Genomic DNA, 22106 nt, shown 5'->3' on the forward strand with positions numbered 1-22106 from the left:
TTTTTGTGTTGATTACAGAGTTTATTAAGGGTTTTTCAATTTTACAAAGGAAGATGGGGTTAGTGGTTTAGCTTATTCGAACGAAGGTTGGTGGGTCACCACTGTCCAACCGTGACTCAGTCTTTGGACCTGTGCACCTCCTCCAGTACTCCCACCTTCCCTGACATGTCCTGCCAGGCATGCGGAACAATACATGCTAAATACACTTCATCAGGTAGGAACCAAACTCAAACCACGACAGTTAAAGGGGTAAGAAGGTAGCAAATTATATGCGCCAAAGTAATTTCCTTGAATTCATAGCAATTGGAAATGTTTACAAACAAGCAGTCATCAGTTGGAATACTATGCATAAGATGGACAATCACGTTGTTACCTAATCTGTGAAGCAGTTGACAGTAACGTGGTTAAACTGTTTTGCTTCAGAATTCTTAATATTCCTCCCAATGTTCCATGATTTTCCTCGAGATAATCAGTGGCTCACTTATATGTAACACAAAATAAAAATAAAAAATTCTCTGAAACCTAGGAATTTGCCGTCTACAAAGGCTAACATCTGATAACTCTAAAATTTCCTTATGTTTCTATATTTACTATCATGGACCACAGGAATAATAATGAAAATTTGAGTTTGGAGAGCTATAAGCAAAACTCCACCAGTGTTTTAAAATGAAAAGACATTTTATTCATTTACGGTGACTTGGTCTAATCCTCCAGGAAAGGAATAATAAATATTCAATTAGCTGATCGCTGCATTTCTCCATGAAAACCTTTATGAGTCAGGAGACTCAACAGAAGACTCTTGGCCTCAAATAGAATCATCAGTTTCCTGGCAAGGCTCCTTTCCAGTTGGTGCAGCAGCTACTGCTTGAGGACAATCTATAACCCCAGGCATACCTTGCACAGTACACAAAATGGTTAGTGGGTGTTATAGGCCATCTGCATCTAGTTTTCTTTTTACTGAGATGGACAGAAAGAACTCAGAAAGGGGTAGGACTCTGGGCAACAGTCATTAGAGGAATTTCCCTAGAGAACTCAAGGATCATGAATCAATATATTTCTGCAACCAAAGCCTTGCACCGAAGAAAATCCAAGAATTGAGTTCTAATAACAAGTTAATGTTACAAATGATTAAATGCCTCCAGGTGTATGTTATCTGAAATTACAACCAGTGAGTTCTCAGAAAGTACCTTAACATCCTTAATGTTGCAATTAAGTGAATGTTCTGACGATAAGCTGCTACTTAGTGGTATGATGTTCTGAAGACAAGAACAGGAAGGTCTGCAAAGGCTTTGGGACCAACTGTGCTTTGAGGTCACTTATGTCCAAACACTGAAGTATACCACAGTGTCTACTGAGTAGATATGAAGTAGAAATCCAAATACTTCAGGATGTAGCAAACTTCATCCATTACAAACAGCAAAAACCTCATGAATCTTTCAAACGGTTAGGTCAGTATCATCTAATAGAAACAATAATTCTGCTCAGGTTTATCATCATTTTGGAGATTAGGTTGAAATTTATCTGTACTCTTTATGAAAATGGCTCACAAAAGAACCCAAAAGAACCAACCTTATCTGTGGCAAAGTCTGGCTTCTAAGGGAGAGCAAGCTGGGTCTGCTGCTTCCTTATGAGAAACCAACAAACCCGTATTCCTGCGTGGACAGAGCACTCAGATACTCTACAAAGACAGCATCATGGCAGGTTTAGGGCTATCTGCTCAGGCAGGTCTCACTCCTTCCTTCCTTCCTTCTTTTGTTTAGTGTTACCTAAATCTACATCTTAAAATTCTTCATAATTTAAATTTATGTTTAATTTTACGTGGCACATTCTTTCCATCTTGATAGTGACAAATTCTTGAGGTCTTATGGTACCTTTATTCTTTAATTACAATGAATAAGTTAAAAACATTTCAATAAAAATACTGTCAATATGAGATCTAGCTTTTAAATAAAACTCAAGGTGCTGGACTGAAGGTGGCTCTGGCAGAGTCCACCACCATGTTTCAAACTGCTTAGATCCCAGACCTATGCAGCTGGATTGTGTGGGTGTCATTTCAAAAACCCTCATGTCCTGGCCATGGGTTAGCCCTCTGTGAATAAGATTTTTAACCACTAACTGGAAACAATTCTATATTTAACAGGTTAATATTAAGCAATCTGAATTTACTGTTATTTCCCAGAATCTGATCTAGTCCTAAGAGATACCCATACGAGATTTACAGAGTGCTTTTTTACTTCAATGTTAACACAATTATCAATTAGTTCTCCTGGTGGAAAGATTAAGGCTTGTGTCAACAGGCAGTATTTCTTCTGCTGGACCTTAAAGTCTCCTATTTAGATAAGGTCCCAAGAAGGGAATTACATTTCCCTGAATAACATACTACATTCTCAAGACTGACTCTAGAACAACTGGCTTCATGAGACAGAGGTTACAAATACAGTTAACAACAACAAGAAAATTAAGTGATTTGTTTTACATTGATTTGAAGAAAAATTTCATCATGAGATACATGTTTAGCTTTTAAATATAGAATGATTGTATAAATTAGACTTCAGCTGAAAGGACAATTTAGCAAGTCAGATAAAGCTCCTAGAAACACTGAAAATAAAACCAGATATACCATAAGAAACATTCTATGGAGCTTCCATTTATCCTTTAGTCACTGTTTCAATGATTACATTTTCTGATTAAAAAATCAGAACACATGGTTTGTCAAAGGACTTTCCTGGGTATAAGAGGCAATGAGTGATGCTTTTATTTTTCTAAGGCCAGACACAGTAACCTCCAAGCATTTTAATGGCTTCTGCCAGAGTGCCAGAATATAGGAAATCTGGATTGTTCTAGAAAATGTAGTTACCATGGTCACCAAAGTTACAGTAACCATAACTGATAGCTCTCCACGCCCTTATTCTTCTAAGAAGGAACTGTGACTATTTTTCTCCTTTCTTTAGCATCTTTCTCAGGAGAGGGAGATCAAAACCACTGATCTGGAGATCTCATTAGTTGCCAAAAGTTGTATGTAGAGATGACTTGGCTGCCTCCCTCTTCCCGAGAAGCTGAGGCAAAGGGAGCTATAGTGCTACTAGAGGGACAATTGAGGGAACCCTCCAATGGAAGCTTAGTTCCGAATTGCACAGGGCAGAGACCCTGCAGGAGCCTGTGCTCAAGAAATCTTTGGGCTGGAAAGATGCTCCTGTGAACATTTAAGATAGGAGCAATACCTCAATAAAGGAGGGCAAGCAGGCAGGAAAGGTGTCAGTGTGTCAGGCACGAACTCACAGGTTTCCTGATTAGTTTCTTTTCCCCTAGTCTCTCTTCTTCACTCCTGCTTTCTAGCCGGGACCCCTGGCAGCTGTGTTAGGACACAAGCAAGAAAGCTTGGAAGGGTTCTACCCTGCTTAAAAAAACACTTCTGCTTAAAAACACTCGTATATCCAGTGATTAGCAATTAAGATGTGAAAATAATTAACTACTTAGTAGTTAAATTTTACTAATTATCAAAAGTCCTGGCCTCCTGGGATCAGCAGCAATACAGATGGAAGTCGCACTGCATTTCTTAAAGCTTTTTCTGAATGCTTAATAGTCTCTTTCAGTGTTAATTGCACTTGTAAAACACATCTGGTTTTTTCCTTTAATTTGCAAAATCTGTTTTTTTTTTTTCATTTATAAAAAGAGGAAAGGGTCAATTTATCACTTGCTCTACAGCTTTTCTGAATTTGATCAAGATTCCACGCAGTCTGTATGACAGGTGTAAGGAAAACAGCTACTTTCAGGGGCAGACTGCACTTATCATCAAGCCATGTCAGAGCTTGGAGTGCAGTGACTTTAGGTGCTTGTAAGATTCATGGACCTGCAGGAAAGGGAGAGAGAAAACATTACTGATAAGGAGCTTGCAATTTAAAATAGCATTTTTTTTTTTTTTTTGCTGCGCTGGCTCTTTATTGTGACTCAGAGGCTCTTTGTTGTGGTGCAGGGAGGGGCTTCTCGAGTTGTGGCACGAGGGCTCTCTAGTTGCCCCATGGCATGTGGGATCCCAGCCAGAGATCAAACCCACGTTTCCTGCATTGGAAGGTGGATTCTTAACCACTGGCCCACCAGGGAAGTCCCAAAATAACATACTTTTAATCAAAAAATTATCTGAACCTTATTTGGATCCTGACTCAAAAAAATCAAAGGGGGATGGGGGGAGAATTGAGCTAACTGGGGAAAAAATCTGGACACTGACTGGCTAGTTCATGATATGAAAGAATTATTATTAATTTGTTTAGGTGTGAGAATGGTACTGCAGTTATGCTTTTTTAAAAAAGCAATCCTTATCTTTCAGAGATACATACTGAAATATTTATGAATAAAATTACCTGATACCTTGGATTTGCTTCAAAATAATTCTCAGTTGGGAGGTTCAGATGAGCAGACAGTTGTTGAAACATGATCAGGGTACAGGGAGATGCACTGCAGTGTTCTATTCGTGTATATGTTTGAAACTTTTCAACTGTTGTTAGTTGAGGAAACTAAAAGCCCACATACTATAGGAAAGGTCTTGTTCCCTTCAGAACCCGTTGCTCAAATAAAGGGACTGTCTGAAGCGGTCATGAGAGCTCGCAAAGCTTCCACAGGTGGTCATTCTCTGAGGGCTTTCCTACCTTAGTACTTAAATGAGTAACTTCAAAAGTTGAAAGACACTTTTTTTTTTACCTCTGTTTTGTTCAGTGGGGATTTTTTGGCCCATTCAAACATGTTTTCGTACACATTTCCATCATAGCGGCCAAGCACAGAGCCCAATGTCACATCCTGAAAATCAAATGCATCCACCAGAGCAACCGCATCAGGGCGAATCGCAGTCAGCAGCTCCTTTATGAGCTCATTCACCTGGGAGATCTGAGACTCTGCCATGATGCTCCCCTAAAGGGAAGAAATGAGTGAGCACAGACGTCACAAGGCGCGCATGCAGAGAGACGTTTATGAGTATCTGGACACACACACAGGCACAACTACAAAATAAACCGAAATCATTTTCCGTAAAAAATTAAGAAGTAAATAAATAAAGGGACTTAAACTTAGAAAATCCTGACCTGAAGAAAATCCCCTGCATTCTGACTGATTCCATACAAAGAATACAAGAGACACAAACGCCTTAGGACAGCTTGGATGGACTTCTCTTGAATCTGGAGGACTTTTTCCGTAAAAAGCTTAACTGCCACATAGTGGCAATGTGCCTAGATATAAGGAAAACACCAGAATGTAAGAATCTCTGAAAAAGATTCAACAGTGATAAGGTTTCTGTACTAAGAAAATGAGGGGGTGGTGAAGGACCAGCAGTGGGGTGGGGAGAACCATCACTGACCTCACTTGCCCGAACAAGGTCAATGGACGTTAGGTTCCACGCTACCTCCTTGCTTTTTCTGTGAATCACTTCAGTCTGAAGGTTTTTAGCAGCAATTTCTACTAATCTGTTTTAAAAAAAAAAACAAAAACCTGGAAAACTGGAGCCCAGGAAGGTGACAGTGAATACTTGTGCCTCCCACCGAGGCCCTGGGCCTGAGGCCCCTGCAGCTGCCGGTCCCAGCTCTTGTGGGTGCGCTCACCTGGCCGCTCGAAGCTTGTACGCCTCTGTCAGGCTGTCGGGGCTGTTGATATCCACCGCGGTTGGCCAGACGGCCACCTGCTGTGGCTGGATGCGCTGGCTGGGCAGGTCATTCAAGTAGGACACCATGCCACACACCAACTTGCCTGAGTGCACCTGGTCGTAACTTTTCATCAGGAACCTAGAAGTCACCAGGGCACATGCTTTCAGTAACTATGCTTCCCGTGAAACAGAAATAAAGTGAACTCTTGTAATGACTTTAAACTCTGTGACAGGGGTTTCATACTAGTCTGAGCACAAGATAAACATCCTGGGTCAGGATGGAAGGCAAAATGACATCTTTCAGGAACAAACATAATGCGAAGAGAAACCACGGGAACAGTTATCAGTGGAAAAGACTCGGACATTCCTGAGAACATAGGATAGAAATCACGAATTAGATTCTAACCTGGCTGTCTGCAGCATCATGACAGTGTTTTCCCCCTCGAAGGTGCAGGTTGGGGTAAAATTGACGTAAATATTTGGAAGTCCACTGCAATGAGAGTAGCCATGTCCGCCACAAGCCATCCGACAGGCTTCAATACCTGTGTTTGTTGTCCAGGACGTGAAAGCCTTCAGCCCAGCGGTGAGCGCGTGAAGCTGAAGGGGGAAGCACAGGCCATCAGGACGTCTGCGGTGCTGACAGCCTGCGTTCCAAATAGACACACTGAACCTCACTTAACAGAAATGGTCACTTGCAGAATCACCTGCCAGGGACTTGCCTGGCATCCAGTGCTTAGGGCTCTGTGCTGTCATTGCCAGGGGCCTGGTTTGATCCCTGATTAGGAAACTAAGATCCCGCAAACAGACTGGTGTGGCCAAAAGAAACCCAACAAACAAAAACGAAACAAAGTCACTTGCCATGTATGTAAAAGGAAAAACATCCTCATCTAACTAGCCTAAACTAGTAACATTACATTCCCTTCTGAACTGTTCTACGTGGCGAGAAAAGGCACCACTTAGGTTCCTTCGCTCAATAAAGGACCAACATAGTACAGTAATTCTGAAATTTAAAAACATGGATAAATCCATAAAAATATGGATTTTTTTCAAGGTATCCCAATGTTTAATTTTCTCTGCACACGATCCCACAGGGAAGTATGAACAAGAAGGGTTCCCACAAGGGACAGAGACCAGACACAGACCTCAGGCAGCTCACTCAGGTCCCCGTGGCCAATGTCTTCATTAATCCGATGATAGGTCTCTTTCATGTATGCGCCTACAAACTGGAAGGCATAGGCAGTGGCCAGGAGGGGAAAAAGTTTATATTGCTGGGTTTGATAATCCAAAATCTGTGGTTCTGGTTCACTAAAGTATATGAAAAAAGGAAAAACAAACAAAAATAAATAAATAAATGCCTATACAGAGCTCACTACATGCCAGATTCTGGACTAAGCACTTTGATAGATTAATTTATCTAATCCTCACAAAGATCCTGTGAGGTAATTTTTATTAGCTCTATTTTATAGATGGGGAAAATGAGGTTAAGAACCTACCCAGAATCACAGAGCTAATAAGTGGCAGATTTTTTTTTTTTTAATTTATTTATTTTTTATTTTACTTTACAATTCTGTATTGGTTTTGCCATACATTGACATGAATCCACCACGGGTGTACATGCATTCCCAAACCTGAACCCCCCTCCCACCCATGCAGATTCTTGATTTAAATCTAGGCTATTTGGCTACAGAAGACCACACTCTGAACGACCCTGTTGAACACGTGAACAGGATTTTCTAGGTGACATTTGTATTTTTCTTAATCTTTCCAGTCTTTCTAGTTTGACTATGAAAACAGTATCTCATGGCAACATACAGAACCAAACTTCGTTAACTTCACAGGAGGAAGGCAATGTTAAAGGGTGTAGCTGGTAGAATAAACTATATCCTGACCACTGATATGAGAAGACCCAGTGTACTAAGTTTAATACTGAAAGTCTAAGAAGGTCCACTGAGCATGCAAAACGAGTCTGCCCTTACCAATTTCTTTATTTCTTCTTTAAGAGTAAAACGTTTATCAGAGTCATGCCCAATTAGTAGGCGGAAATAAGAACAAACTATGCCCAGGAACACAACAGGGAATCGAGTTTAATGTCACTTTCACTAAACAATTTGTAGTTGTGAGCAGCAATTAGAACCTTCACACCACACCTTCAGTGTTTTGAACACTTCACTTATAAAGCTCTAGTAATATTATCGTTTTTCTTAGAAAGTTAAAAGTAATAATTAGGTGCTTATTCTCATCTTTCCACTTAAGGAAGTTTAGATTCTAAGTAGCAGACCCAGTACACTGCCATTCTAGCTAATTTTATAACAAATGCACTTTCGCCACATCACATTTGGGAATTTTGATATTTGAATGGGGATCACGCCAGACCTTTAGTACTGAGCTCATCTCAGACTTTACCCTTACCCTGGCTTGATTTCAGACTGATGCCTCACAGCACTGTATCGGATGGCAATGGTGCATGCCTTAGACAGACACCGCGCGGATTCTCCCACGAGGAAGGACCTGATGAACACCATGGTCCCGTAGGTCAGCTTGTTACTCAGGGGTTTTACATATGTGCCATCAGGCTTCACCTGGAAAAAGAACATGAGATGGATGTTTCCCTCTGTTAAACCCAAGTGGCAGTTTATTCTCAAAGTGTGGTCCCCAGAAAGGCAGCATCAGCACCACCTGATGCTCAGTCCCCACCCTGACCTCCTAAATCAGAAACTCTAGGGGCTAAGTAATCTAGTTTTAGCCAGCCTTCCAGGAGACTCTAATGTATGCTAAAGTGTGAGCCCCACTGGTTTAGCAAACCAAGACATGCTCTTCACGCCTGTCAACTGATCTGATTTCATGGTCACAATAAAAGCATCATCAGAAGTAAAAAATCTGTTATCACCTTCTAAACGAACAGACCATCCCAACCTTATGATTATCAATGGCCACTGAAACCCCCATGTCTGACATGTCTGCTCCTATTTTCCATCTCTCTGTACCTGGGCATGTTTCATCAGCATGTTTTCTCTGGGGATACGATAGTTGTCCATCTTCAAGTAGCCATTATCCATCTCATCATAGCCAAATTTGGGGCCAATGTCTCCTACGGTAATACCTACCGCAGATGAAAGGAAAGTCACAAGGTTTTTATGTTCTGGAATTCCTGGCTCCCCTCTTCTTCTTTAGTTACATATTATACTTTTTGCAGAAGATAGTGACTGGTTTAATTTTCCATCTCAACATTAGAGAATCCTAACCTGGCAAAGGTTTATGGGTCCCAAGTTCACGAATAGGTACAATGAAGGCATGTAATCCATAGCATTTCCCCTGAGTGATGAGCTGGGCAAGTACGATAGCATGATTTGAAGTTTTTCCAACTACAACATAAAAGAGAACGAGAGAGGAAAAGTGAGCAAATGTTCTCACATTTTCAAAAGCCAGAAACAAAAGAGAGAAAAGCATATGTTAAACATAAGACTAAGATTCCATCAAGAGCAAAATTCATTAAATTTTGGCAAAGTAAGCCTTCATTTTAAAAATACACACATATATATGTGTGTGTATTTTTACTGGAATATAATTGACATATAATATTATCTAAGTTTAGGGTAGACAACATGTTAATTTGATAGCATTTTAAAGAAGATAGTTTTACTTGTTCTACTTATTTTTCATTCATTTACATAAAGACATTTTTAGGATAATCGTAATACATTAAATTATTTCCTTTTTCTCCCTTAAGGCAGGGCTTTCCAAGACAGTAGCTACTAGCCACATGTGGTTATTTACATTTAAATTAATTATAATGAAATAAAATAGAAGATTCAGTCCCTCAGTCAGCTAGTTACATTTCCAGTGTTCAGGTGGCCAGTGGCTACCACGCTGAACGGCAAAGATAGAGAATATTCCACCACTGCAGATTACCCCATTGTACTATAGGATACGCTGCTTTAAGAGATTTTTGGTTAGTGCATCCAGAAATATTTCCCTTTTATTGCATGCTAGTTTTTTTCCTTGTCAGAATGTAATACCACATATTAAAATATATAATGTGGATAACAAAATCCTTCATTTGAAATATATGTATCCTAAAACAATAACTCAGAATAGAAGACAATAATAAATAAATTTCACATCAAAGTTGTTATAACAAAAATTTAAAAATTAAAATACTTTTCTTTAAAAAAAATACTCATTTCTATTTCTGTTTGATTATTTATTTGGCTGTGCCAAGTCTTAGTTACAGCATACGGGATCTTTAGTTGAAGTATGTGGGATCTATTTCTCTGACCGGGGGTTGCACCCAGGCCCCTTGCACTGGGAGGATATAGTCTTAGCCACTGAACCATTAGGGAAATCCCTCAAATACTTTTCAATACATAAATGACTAACCAAACTGGGAATACTAAATTACTTTAATGATGATTGTGGAAATTATGCTAACACATGGGAATGCTTAGATAAAAATCTATGAAAAGCAGCAAAATTGACAGCTGTCCTCTGCACTTGACAAGTGTTTAAATATCTATAACAGGTAACACAAGAGAATGTGAAAAGCTCAGCACAGTTTAAGCCCTAAGAGTTCTTTCTATATTTCAAAATTATATTCTCATAGACGCTCTATATTCTAAACACAATGTTATAATGTCTTCAAAACATCCAGTTACTATTAAAAAAATTCACTTACGTCCACCAGGCCACCACTTGATGGAGGTCACAGTAGGACTGTTGAGAATGAACTCCTGGGTTTCAGGGTCATAAGTGGCTGTGGTTTCCAAGCCTCGAAGATGGGTTCCTAAGGAAATGAATTATACCTACTTCAGATAGAATATGGGAAAAAACAGGTACAGGGTAAAATCTGTCCAGTTCCTTTAAAGTGCTAGCATCTCAGAGAGTAACAACATCTAACAATAAAATATCTGTAGATGAGCTACAAACAGTTGATAACCAAGATCCTGAATTTCCCATGCTTAAATCAGATAGTTCGTATTAAGCTGAAAATATAAACATCAAGCATGTTCCATTTCTGTATTTGATTTACTGCACAGCAGTGGATAGGGAACATTTATTTACATCAACCAAAAGAAAATGTAAAGACAGATAAGAATCACAGTTTCCTGAGATCACAGGCTATGACTTTAACAGGGAAGTTAACTGCCCTTTTAAAAGCATCTCTAAGTTGTCAGTGTGCCAATTTCAACTCATTCGTATTGTGTCTACCACACCAATTCAACATTCTGGAATTCTGTATTATAACAAAGAATGAGATAACATGTGACAGGAAGAGATTGCAGCTAAAGTTCTTGTAAACTGAGAATTTATTTCAGAATGAATGCTAGAAAGGAAAACAAGCTTTAAAACTTTAAAAGTTATAACCATTTTGGGGAAAAGAAGACCTGGAATGGTGACTTTTAAAAAATTTCTAAAAGTCCAACAATAAGGTCCAAGTTCACCCTGTAGGCTTCCAACACTAGGCTTTCACTTATTCCTGACTGGTTTACCACTTTCATGTTTATTGGAGATGGACAGGGATTTGTGTTTTAAACTCTAATGAAAAAGTGAAAGTCGCTCAGTTGGGTCCGACTCTGCGACCCCATGGACTATACAGTCCATGGAATTCTCCAGGCCAGGATACTGGAGTGGGTAGCCTTGCCCTTCTCTAGGAGGGCTCAAACCCAGGTTTCCCGCATTGCAGGCAAATTCTTTACCAGCTGAGCCACAACAGAAGCCCAAGAATACTGGAGTGGGTAGCCGATCCCTTCTCCAGTGGATCTTCCCGACCCAGGAATCGAACTGGGGTCTCCTGTATTGCAGGCAGATTCTTTACCAACTGAGCTATCAGGCAAGCCCTTGAATTCTAATACAAACGTGCCAAAATTCTTTGAAAAAAGTTACAGAAAAATGTTCTATGTGACCCTCTCCCTATCCTGAAGTCAATGATGAGAACTTTTTACCACATTGCTGTGATAATGCCAGATTTCATTCACCACTTAAAATTAATTGTAAAACATTCAGAAACTTCCAAGTTGAATAACAGAAATGGCCAGTTTATGGGTGATCAACCTTCCCCTGGATGGGAATCAAGGAATCAGACAGTGAGACTCCTTTCACCAAAGAAGAAACTTTTATAGAACAGGTAACGATAGAGTGTTTTCAAAGGCACAACTGAACCAAATAGTATTCCACTTTGTGTCTTAGGAACATCCTGTAAAATACTATTTAGCATCAAAGCTGAAAGTCAAATTTAATTTGAGCAATCAAATTAAGATGAAGCTGTTACAGGAATAAGGAACAAAGAGCAAATATACACTAGACGAGCTCTTCTGAAACCTCTGAGTGGGCAAACAGAAGCCAGAAGTAGATGAATTGATACCATTCAAATACAAATACCAACAGAGAACAAGTGCCACCAGCTTGAGCCCCATCCAGTTCACAGAGAAAGGCAGGTGGGGGATGCAAAGAAAAAAAGAAAGGTCATATATACAGAATGTGAAATCAATTACCTGGAAGTACAACTTATCTTATTTTTACTAAACTTTGGCCAAAGCCCCTTTTAGAAGTCTACTGAATTTAGTGAATCAACACAAATAATGTCAAGGTTAAAAATGCTGCCTATTTTGGTTATATAAGCACTCACTTCCCTTTAGCACACATGCTACTAACATGTATTTCTTCTGGAATCTGTTTAAGTTCATTAAGGTATCAGTATCAAAGGGAATCATAGTAATGAAGAAAAAGAGATGGGTTCAGACTCTCTATACAAATCCTGTACAAAAGCAGTGAACCTGAAAAACCACTTAGTAAGTAAGACCTAACTCTTTAATTCTTGATTTGCTGAAGGGGAGCCATGAATAAGTAATCAGTATATCTCTGAAAACATAAGCTTTAATTTCCGCTGACCATGGCATTGTCTATGCCAAGACTTACACATGTGAAAACCTGGAGTGCTGCAGAAAGACTGCATTTAAACAGATCTCACACAGCACGTGGAGACGCCACCACTGGCACGTGATGGACGCCCCACGTGCACTAGGCTTGCAGAGCCCCACCCAACCCAGAAGGTAGACTGAATGCACCGTACCATGACCCATCTCTGTTTGGGCATAAGTGCCAATGATCTCCAAGTTCCAGGCAGGCATGAAGAAGCGTTCCTGCTGTTCCTCGGTTGCCTGGTGCAGCAAGGTGGGCAGGAACATGCCCAAGTGAAGGTCCAGAGGCCCAGGCTGCCCTCGATGCACAAAGCTTCAGAGAAATACCAAGGATGGGCATTTGAGAGTCATCAGGTGTGAGATCAGCAATTTGAACAAACAGCAAGGGAAGGAGAAAAAAAATACCTTCTGTTAAGTATGAATTAGTTGAGCAGACTTCATCATGGATGGGAGCACTGCCCCTTTCTGTATTACATTATAATTCTTGTTTACTTCCATTTTTCTTATTGGTGAGAAGTATTTTCTAATGTGACTCATTTCTAAAATAACTTGGCAGGGATTGGGAACTGATTCCAAAGCCTGTGCAGCCAAGACCATGTGACCAAGGCAAAGGATTATAGCCTTGCAATTAAGGTAAATAAAAATTCTGAAGAGGCTTGATGGAATGGAGAATTGAAGTTGTACAATGACATATATTCTAAGGAAAAGTTGAGACGGGAAAACACAGAAGTTCTCTTGGAAAAAAATTTTCCAGGATCTAATAATCATGTTTCTGGGTTGGAAAACTTTTCTATTTGTCTATAAAACATCCACCATTAATCCACATTCTTCACATAATTTTGGTCATTTCATTTGGATTGATTAAAATATCCAGCCACATGCTATTGAAACAATTTAATACAAAAACTGACGGTGCTCTTCACTCCAGTAATTAATTTCAGAAATAAAAAGACATGCAATTTTTAGTGAAGATCATGATATTCACAAATAACAGATTCATGCATAACAAGTGCTCCATTACAATCAAACAAAATAAGAAAAAACATGTTAACTGTCATTTAAAATCCAATTTCTAAAGTCATTCTTTTCCATTTAAAATTTGCAAGTGCCCTAGACTTTTATGTGAATTTACTTCTAATAGGAAATAGTGCTATACAGCTTTGTAACGTTGCATGCTGCTGCTGCTGCTAAGTCGCTTCAGTCGTGTCCAACTCTGTGAGACCCCATAGACAGCAACTCACCAGGCTCCCCCGTCCCTGGGATTTTCCAGGCAAGAGTACTGGAGTGGGTTGCCATTTCTGGCATTTTTATCTAAATTCCGGCTCTAAATTAATCAATTCTATATTGCTCTTACTATGTTCTTTATCTTAGAAATGAGCCTGAGCAGTTTCAAAACTTCTCCATTTGTTCCACTTGAAGAAAGAAATAATCAGGGGGAGGGTGCTCTAGGTGAGGGCTGATCTGTGATGCCTTTCCACAAGGGTTGGGGTAAGCTGAGCCTTCAGCTAACCAATCACATGAAAATCAAAATATGCACGAATAACTTCCTCATTTTACAAAGAAATTAAAGCTGAGATGAATTAAGTGTTTTCAGGTCAGAAAGATAATGGCAGGACTTCCCTGGTGGTCCAGTGGTTAGGACTCCAAGCTTCCAATGAGGGTAAGGGGACAAGTTCATTCCTAGTTGGGAAATTAAAGATCCCACAGGCCTCAAAGCACAACCAAAAGAAAAAGATCATGGCAAAACAAGGACAAAAATATCATAGCCTAATCATGTCTTCTAGTGCAATCTGAGCTGAGGATGACAGTGGGGACATTAGAAAGACCTGCCAAATCAGTTAAGATTTGGAAGCATCAAACTGGAAATTTTGTAAGATATTACCACTGGTGGCAACTGAGTGAAAAGGTCCATGGGATGTCTTTGGGCTATTTTTGCAACTTCCTATGAATCTGTAGTCATTTCAAAATAAACAGTGGTTTTTTTTTTTTATAAATAGTGAAAATACTTGGAAAAACAACATTCCTGGGAAGAGAGTACCTTTCACTCACAAACAGAAATGTCAACTGTCCTGTTTTTAAAGGAATGGTGTGCAGGAAGAAAAATTAAAGTGTGCCTAGGAGAAGGCGATGGCAACCCACTCCAGTACTCTTGCCTGGTGAATCCCATGGACAGAGGAGCCTGGAGGGCCACAGTCCATGGGGTCGCTAGGAGTCGGACATGACTGAGCGACTTCACTTTCACGCATTGGAGAAGGAAATGGCAACCCACTCCAGTATTCTTGCCCGGAGGATCCCAGGGATGGGGGAGCCTGGTGGGCTGCCGTCTATGGGGTCGCACAGAGTCGGACACGACTGAAGCAACTTAGTAGCAGCAGCAGCAGGAGCTGTAAGAAGAGAACTCTGAACTACGGTCAAAAGTTGTGGCCTGAAGCCAACCACTCTCAGTGCTGAGAGCCTACTTTTCCATGGCTAGAAACCAGAGCAATTCCTGGTGAAGGAGAGGTCGCTCTGAGGCGCCCTTCAGACTCATCATGGGCGGGTGTGTATCAGAGAATAATGCCAACACCAAGGGTTACCGCAGAGCACACTGAGAAGCGCAAGGGGAAAACTGCTATCATCACAAACTGTTCTGAAGCTGAAAGCTGTTTCCAGGAGTAAAATGTCTCTTGTAACTAGGGTAAGGATTATTCAGAAGCAGAGGAAATGTAGAAACGTTACAAGGACAAAGTTACCTGTATAGTTTTTTATTTAAATCAAGAATTGATATTTGCATGATAAAGATCATAAATTATTTTAAATTAATTTACTTTATAATTGCAAAGCACCAACATTTTACTTGGTAAGGACCTGCAGTCAATTCTTTCAAAAGCGTTAACACCAAAAGGCTTTCCCCATATCTCCTACTTAATACAGGGCTGGGAAGGCTGGCCAGTAGTGAGGATGAATGATTAGATTAACAACATATTGAGAAAGGAAGAAATCAAAATAGCAATTCAGTGGACAGCATGATTATAATCCTAGGAAATCAACAACAAAACACCATCAATCATAAATTAATTTAGAAAAGCTATAGGCTTTAAAAAATCATTCATTCTTATCCATTAGAACCATTCAAATAGAAATCCCATTAAAGAGAAAGGTGATTTATAACAGCAACAAAATATTTTTAAATTTTAAATAAGTTAGCTCAGAATATTAAAGATTTAATTATGAAAACACATAAATACCTACTAGGATGAATGAAAGATCCGAGTAACAGAAAAGAAATTGCTAATTCCTAGCTCAGAGTATGAAGGAAAATTAATAGTTCCCAAGAAAATACTGGGATTTAATGTAACACAGGTTTTAAATTTCTATAGAATATGTTTTAGAACTTGATAAATTGAGATCAGAATTTATCAAAAAGAATAAGTATGCAAGAACACTGAATACAAATATCTTGAAACATAGGCTGTAACAATAGTAGGCTTATCCTATCAGATTTTTAAATATCTTTAAAACAACAATGAGCCAAAGCTTATGATGTTAGAGAAAACAGTAAGAAACAAATTAATATATTTAAGGTTCCATAAATAAATTGAAACTATTACAAAACTCTAAAATAAACTAGAAAGAACATAATAAAGTGAAAGAGCTATTAGTTAATAAACATAAATACTGTGAGACTGATCACTCTGTATCATACACAAGTAAAAACATTAAACATGAATTCAACAAACAAAAATGGGAATAAAATGGAAGCTAATTTACCCAAGATATGAGAAGAAAACTTATACCTAGTCAGAGACAGATGCACTGAGGCCAAAATATTTAATGAAACAGAGCCAATAGAAACAATATAATTTTCTAAGATCAACATGCAGATTCTATTTATCCAATACTCAAAGAAGAAAATGCCAGTTCATACATATGAAATGCAGAGTAATATCCAAGCTCATTAGCATTGGTAAATGACAACTTTAATTCTTAAATAGATATAAAAGTAGCAAAAAACCCAAAGTGACCATGTTGATGGGACAAAGGAGACACGAGCACACTAAATACATCAAAACCTATTCCATGTCTTATGCACCAAAAGCTATAAAGTACTCATTCTCTTCAAATGTAGTCATTCATCTCTGAGAAAGATATTCCAAAGGCATAACGACAAAGAACACAGCTTTTGTAGACATTTATATTGTTATTACTAACAGTGGGGAAATTAGAATATCCAGGGAGCAAGTCTCATGGGAAGGCCAACAGGGAAGAGAATGGAAAAAAAAAAGGGAAAAAAGAGGATGGGAGGCTATTGGAGAGACAGAGCAGTGAGATCCAGGAAGAGGAAGATTAGGGACTTACAACATCAAGTGCATGACCTACTTTTTAAGCTTCAAAGGAAGAATATTTTCACAGTTTAGTATTAGAGATGGGAATCTGCAGATACTGCAGCATTTTCAAGGGTGATAAGCATGTACTACAGAAGCTCTATTTTCCTGAATAATTATAATAACAGAAAAGGCAAGAAGAATCCCTATGAAGTGGCCAGAACTTGAAATGATCAAATAACCATGACGACCAAGACACTATCTGCTTTGTGACCTGGAGAGACATATGGTCAGGAGATAATTAACCCTAGACCATGTCCCAGACAGTCTCTTGAACAATGCAGCCCCGGGGAGACAATGCAACCTCCTTGGTCCAGGATTCTGCCTTTGATTAGGGCTCGCAGATCCACAGACCCAGTATGTGTTGGGCTTGTGTGCCCGTACAGACAGAAGTGTGTTTAAAGGAGGGAAGAGGAACACTGGTGAGCTAGACTTTCTGCAGATGGTTGAATTTTAAAATTCTTGAGGATCCCGGAATAAGACTGAGCACTTTTAATTTCTTCACTTCTCAGAGGCTTCCTAGAAGTGAAAGAATCCCAAACTGGAAGTTACAGCTAATTCTGTTCTAAGAACGTGAGATAATCACTGTTGACCAATGTTCCAAAGTCTCAGAATTTAAATAGTCAAATCATCCTGTACAAGTTGCTCTATTTCCAATCCCACTAATGCTGAAGTACTTTTTATATATTCTCTATAAGATTATACTCTTACGGGATATTAATTAGCCAACAAACTGGCTTTTTAGGAAAAGAACAGCACTCAGCGAAGCAAAACTTATATGAACTGACAAAGTTCCAGCAAGAAACAATTTTAAACTAATTTTAAAACTCTGTTCTCTAATAAACCATAGAGATCAAGACAAAGTTGGTTTCAAACACAAGAAAACATTTGGAAACTAGAAGGAAGAAGAGAAAGAAAACTAACAAATACAATCTTGCCCAGAGCAACACAGGACCTTAATCCAACCCTCGGCACTCCTCAAACCAATGAAGTTTAAGTCTTCAATTCTTCCTCTCTTCTTTCAAATATACATGGGAAATATACTTCATAAATAGAGGCAGAAGGATAAGATAAGAGATAAACAGATCAGACTCATTTAGTTTCACAATAGTTTACATCTAATGTCTCCAGTGAACAGTATGCCTTTTAAAGTCAAATAGATTCAGTGATGAATTTGGAAACAAACCAAAAAGGATTCTGTACCACAAAGCTATTTCAAGAATACAAAACACCCACCCACACTCCAAGAGAGGAACACTGGGAATGCGATCTTTCTTCCCTTAGGACATCTTCTCTCAGGTATGTCATCTCAGTGCTAACCATCCTGGGGTGCCTGGTAGGGTGTTCATAAAACTGTCCCATGACCTCCTGCAGTGCCCATAGGCATTATGAGAAAGGACATTTACTTAAACCAATTCACAAGCCAAAAAGCACCAAATCAAACACAAAAGAGGAATGTCCCTGCTATCTGCATCCTTTCTTCCTCCCTTTTCTTTGCTTTCTTTTATTTACATGAGGGAAACATTCTGATAATTAGGAATGACACTGGGCAGCTCAAACTCAAGACCCTTAAGCCCATCTGTGGCCTTGTCTATGAAAACAAACTTGTTTCACAAGACCAAACAAAAACTTTTTTAAAGGTTTTCAGAACAATTTAACCAAGAATTCAAAGTCCATGGGCAGGTACAGAAAAATGAATAAAAAGAAACGAAATGAAGACCATCATGGACCTTTTCCCAAACCCCCAGCAGCCTTCACCACTTTAATCCTCTGTCTCATTAAAATCCACATTTTTAACTTCATTAAAGCAAAGCATCTTCCACATGTTGCTGAGGCGTGAAGCCTCTTAAGAATTTCCAACTAGGTCTTTTAAATCAGACACACACACAATGGAACACTTTGCCATATTTTCAACCCCACCTTTCCAAACTGCTCGATACCCATTTTAACTGGGTGTACACAGCAATGGTAAAAAATAACAGTGACACATCTTTCAGGCCAGAATCTTGGACCAGTTTATGGGGAAATAAACTATGAGGAAACAGTTTGATTTTAAGATTTATCAATTTAATAATAAAATTCCAAACGTGTAGCAGGAAGGAAAAAAAAGTCAAATGCCCAGAGTCATTTGTTAACTGAAGACCTGACTGGGCTACCCACTGACCCTCAAATGTGGACTAACCGTGGCCCATTTCCGTCTGGGCGTAGGTGCCAATTATCTCGAGTCCTTTGGATGAATGCAGCCATTTCTCTTGCTGAGCAGTGGTGCCCTGATTCAGCAAGGTAGGAATAAACATGGAGTAATTGAGGCCCACAGGTTCCACAAAATTGACCATATGTAGTCTACAGGAGAGAAAAGAAAAGGTTCTCAGCCTTATTCTAGAAACTGCATTCTACCACCATTCTCGCCAGACACGTTTGGCCCTGAGGATGAAGGTCAGACAAATTTAAACTCCTCTCTTATGAAATTAAGACTCAAACTTATCATATGCTATCTAAAAAAACAATGGCAGAATCTAGTGGTATCTCTTCTCCCCCTAGTCATTTCAGGGCCAGGATTCTGAATTTCACACTTAATCCAGGAAGCAAATTCTACCCATGTTTCAGCCTCAGACCTCTTTTGTTTATTATTTTGTTGGTGTTATTGGTTTGATTTCTTGGAACATGAGTGTGTGTGTTTGCTTTATTTTTAGGCTTCACTTGTCTTGAAAATCAAAAGAAATTCCATAGAACATTTACATTTGCTGAGCTGTTAACAAAATGTCCTAAAGAAGAATAATTTAAACTATTTTTCCCTAGTAACGAAAGCAAATGTCCAGGATAGTATGTATACATTCTGGGGCCAAAGCACAAATCTATAAACATCTTCAGAGGTTATACAGATGGGTAAAGCAGGTAATGTGAATATGTTAAAAATCACAAAGGGTCTCTGAAAATTAGTCCAGATTAAGGGAATTCTAATTTTAATGAAATTAAATTATTTTTAATTAATTAAATTATTTTTAATTAATGATTTTCCCCTAAAAGAATCTGTGAAGTAGTCAATACAAGTTATATACACTAGTCAGCCTCAGCCATGCCAAGTTAGAGATTTTATAGGAGTCTATTCTGTCAGCTCTATCTATGTAGCAGTTTAAGGTATAAAGTATCATCTAACTGACCCTCATGATGTTTCAAGGGATGGACAGAAAGCAGTGTAACCACCCTGTCCTGGCTTGTGGAACAAGCAAAGCATAAATTCAAGAGAAAGAGGGGGTAGGCTGCCAACTCACTTTTGGGGCGGCCCTAAAACCATACCACCACCTTTTAGGGGTGCTGAGGACAGATTCAAACATTCAAGGAGTGCCTGGACTAGCCAACATCAAAAATGCTTTTTAACCCTGAGGTTCTCTGATTTTCACACAAATACTAAATGTTAATTTAGACTGCAAGGAGAGAAAGAGGGCAAAGGAGGTGGAGGAACAGAAGAGGCCAGTGAGTTTCTAGGTAACTCTCACAGAAGCTGTTCTAAAGAGAGAAGACGTTTTGCAAAAAACATACCCATCTCACTAAGGTGGGATAATGTGGAGGTAAATGTAAAAACCGGCCTCTCAAAGGCAAGAGCACCACAGCACTCCCTAAGAGCCATGCTTTATTGACTTCCCTGGTGGCTCAGATGGTAAAGTGTCTGCCCGCAATGTGGAAGACCTGGGTTCAATCCCTGGGTCAGGAAGATCCTCTGGAGAAGGCAATGGCACCCCACTCCAGTACTCTTGCCTGGAAAATCCCATGGACGGAGGAGCGTGGTAGGCTACAGTCCATGGGGTTGCAAAGAGTCGGACATGACTGAGTGACCTCACTTTCATTGAAGGAGGAAATGAACCTGTAAGACTTTCTGAGTAATAAAAGCAGTAATTTAGTTGCTAAAAACAGTAGCAATACAAGACACAGCCATTCCCTTATGGGAAATGAGGAGGCTCTGGGTTGGTAAAGTGCTGATGTTGACACAAAATAATTAATTCTAGAAACTGAGAGGGAAAAAATATGTGACACAAAATAAAGACTGTCAAATACTTATGTTTTTGACATAGATTTTTTTGAGGCCTCTTGAAATTAAATAAAGAACAATATCTGAGCACTTGTTGTAAGTTTTGTTTAATTCTCCCTGAAGACGCTTTTCAAGGAACTAGCTTTAAAAACCTAAGAAGGATTTAAAAAAAAAAAAAAAATCACAACTGGTTCGCATTAGAATTTTGTTACTTTAAAAATACTTTAGTTTTTGCATAGCAAACAGCATAGTTAAAAGACAAAATTTCAGAAAAGGAGATCAGGAAAGGAATTTGTATATTCCCCAAACAGCAAAGTCTTACTTTCTCAAGGAACGGAGAGAAGAATTCTTCTACTGCTTGAGTTGAGAAAACTCAAAGTACTTTACTAATATTTTAGTCAGTTTCAAAATATTCTCATGTTTCATTTTGTGATAGGAAAACTGGATATAAAAGAGACCAGTAAATGCCCCAAATCCCTAGAAAGAGAAATATTACTATATTTCATTAATCATAGCATCCCTCTCCCCAAAGCCAATTTTATCGTTTAAGACATCCAATGTATCTGACAATTAATGGTACGTCACAGTTAAGTTTGATAGTGATACATAAAACACAGGTGCGAGTAACAATCCATGGTGTTCAGTAATTGCCAAGACTAAAGTAACAATCAATGGTATTCAGTAACTGCCAAGACTAATGAAACATTCTCTAACAAACATTGATCTTCCTGTTATATCCCAGAAATACTGAAAGGATGTCAAAGGGCCTGCCACAGGTTGTATTTTGTCTTTTTCCCAAATAGTGAGGTCTGAGTCATAAAATACATTATAGAAAAAAAAAAAAACAAAAAAACAAACTGGCTGGTGTCGCCTGATTTTTAACTCACATAAAGGACTGTGTTCTATGTCACTGTGACTTCACTGGAGTCTATTTACACATTATGCACCACCACAGATTATGAAATCTAACTAACTCTGAAACACACGGAAGCAGCCATTTAAAAGTAAAACAAAACAAACCTCTTGTTTTAAGGAAAAATCAAATTTTACTAATTTTACAACTTCACAAACTCAATTCAGGTAAATCAGAAACAATTTTCTAGGAGTTACTCCACCTCGATATCCTGACAGCCGCAAGTTACAAACTTTAAAAAATAAAAAAAGAGCATTTGGAA

At 38.9% G+C, this 22106-nt stretch overlaps 1 protein-coding gene across 4 annotated transcripts in view; it reads right to left on the bottom strand.

The window, feature by feature from the left end:
* Window positions 1–22106, bottom strand: part of ACOX1 (acyl-CoA oxidase 1) — a 24062-nt gene continuing 1956 nt past the window's right edge. The window contains exons 3-15 of one of the 4 annotated variants that reach the window (XM_040244572.1): window positions 19087–19247; window positions 12693–12853; window positions 10299–10406; window positions 8869–8988; window positions 8611–8726; window positions 8036–8205; window positions 6769–6931; window positions 6033–6223; window positions 5586–5765; window positions 5345–5450; window positions 5073–5216; window positions 4696–4902; window positions 1–3850 (exon numbers count right to left, since the gene is read on the bottom strand). In XM_040244572.1, the coding sequence (XP_040100506.1) occupies window positions 3803–3850; window positions 4696–4902; window positions 5073–5216; window positions 5345–5450; window positions 5586–5765; window positions 6033–6223; window positions 6769–6931; window positions 8036–8205; window positions 8611–8726; window positions 8869–8988; window positions 10299–10406; window positions 12693–12853; window positions 19087–19151 (1779 nt within the window). In that variant the 5' untranslated portion in view covers window positions 19152–19247 and the 3' untranslated portion in view covers window positions 1–3802. The remainder of the gene's footprint in view (window positions 3851–4695; window positions 4903–5072; window positions 5217–5344; window positions 5451–5585; window positions 5766–6032; window positions 6224–6768; window positions 6932–8035; window positions 8206–8610; window positions 8727–8868; window positions 8989–10298; window positions 10407–12692; window positions 12854–19086; window positions 19248–22106) is intronic. The other 3 variants (XM_040244571.1, XM_040244570.1, XM_040244569.1) reach the window with 3 other exon arrangements.

Source organism: Oryx dammah, unplaced genomic scaffold (assembly GCF_014754425.2).
Source record: "Oryx dammah isolate SB20612 unplaced genomic scaffold, SCBI_Odam_1.1 HiC_scaffold_8, whole genome shotgun sequence".
NCBI classification, from domain to species: Eukaryota; Metazoa; Chordata; class Mammalia; order Artiodactyla; family Bovidae; genus Oryx; species Oryx dammah.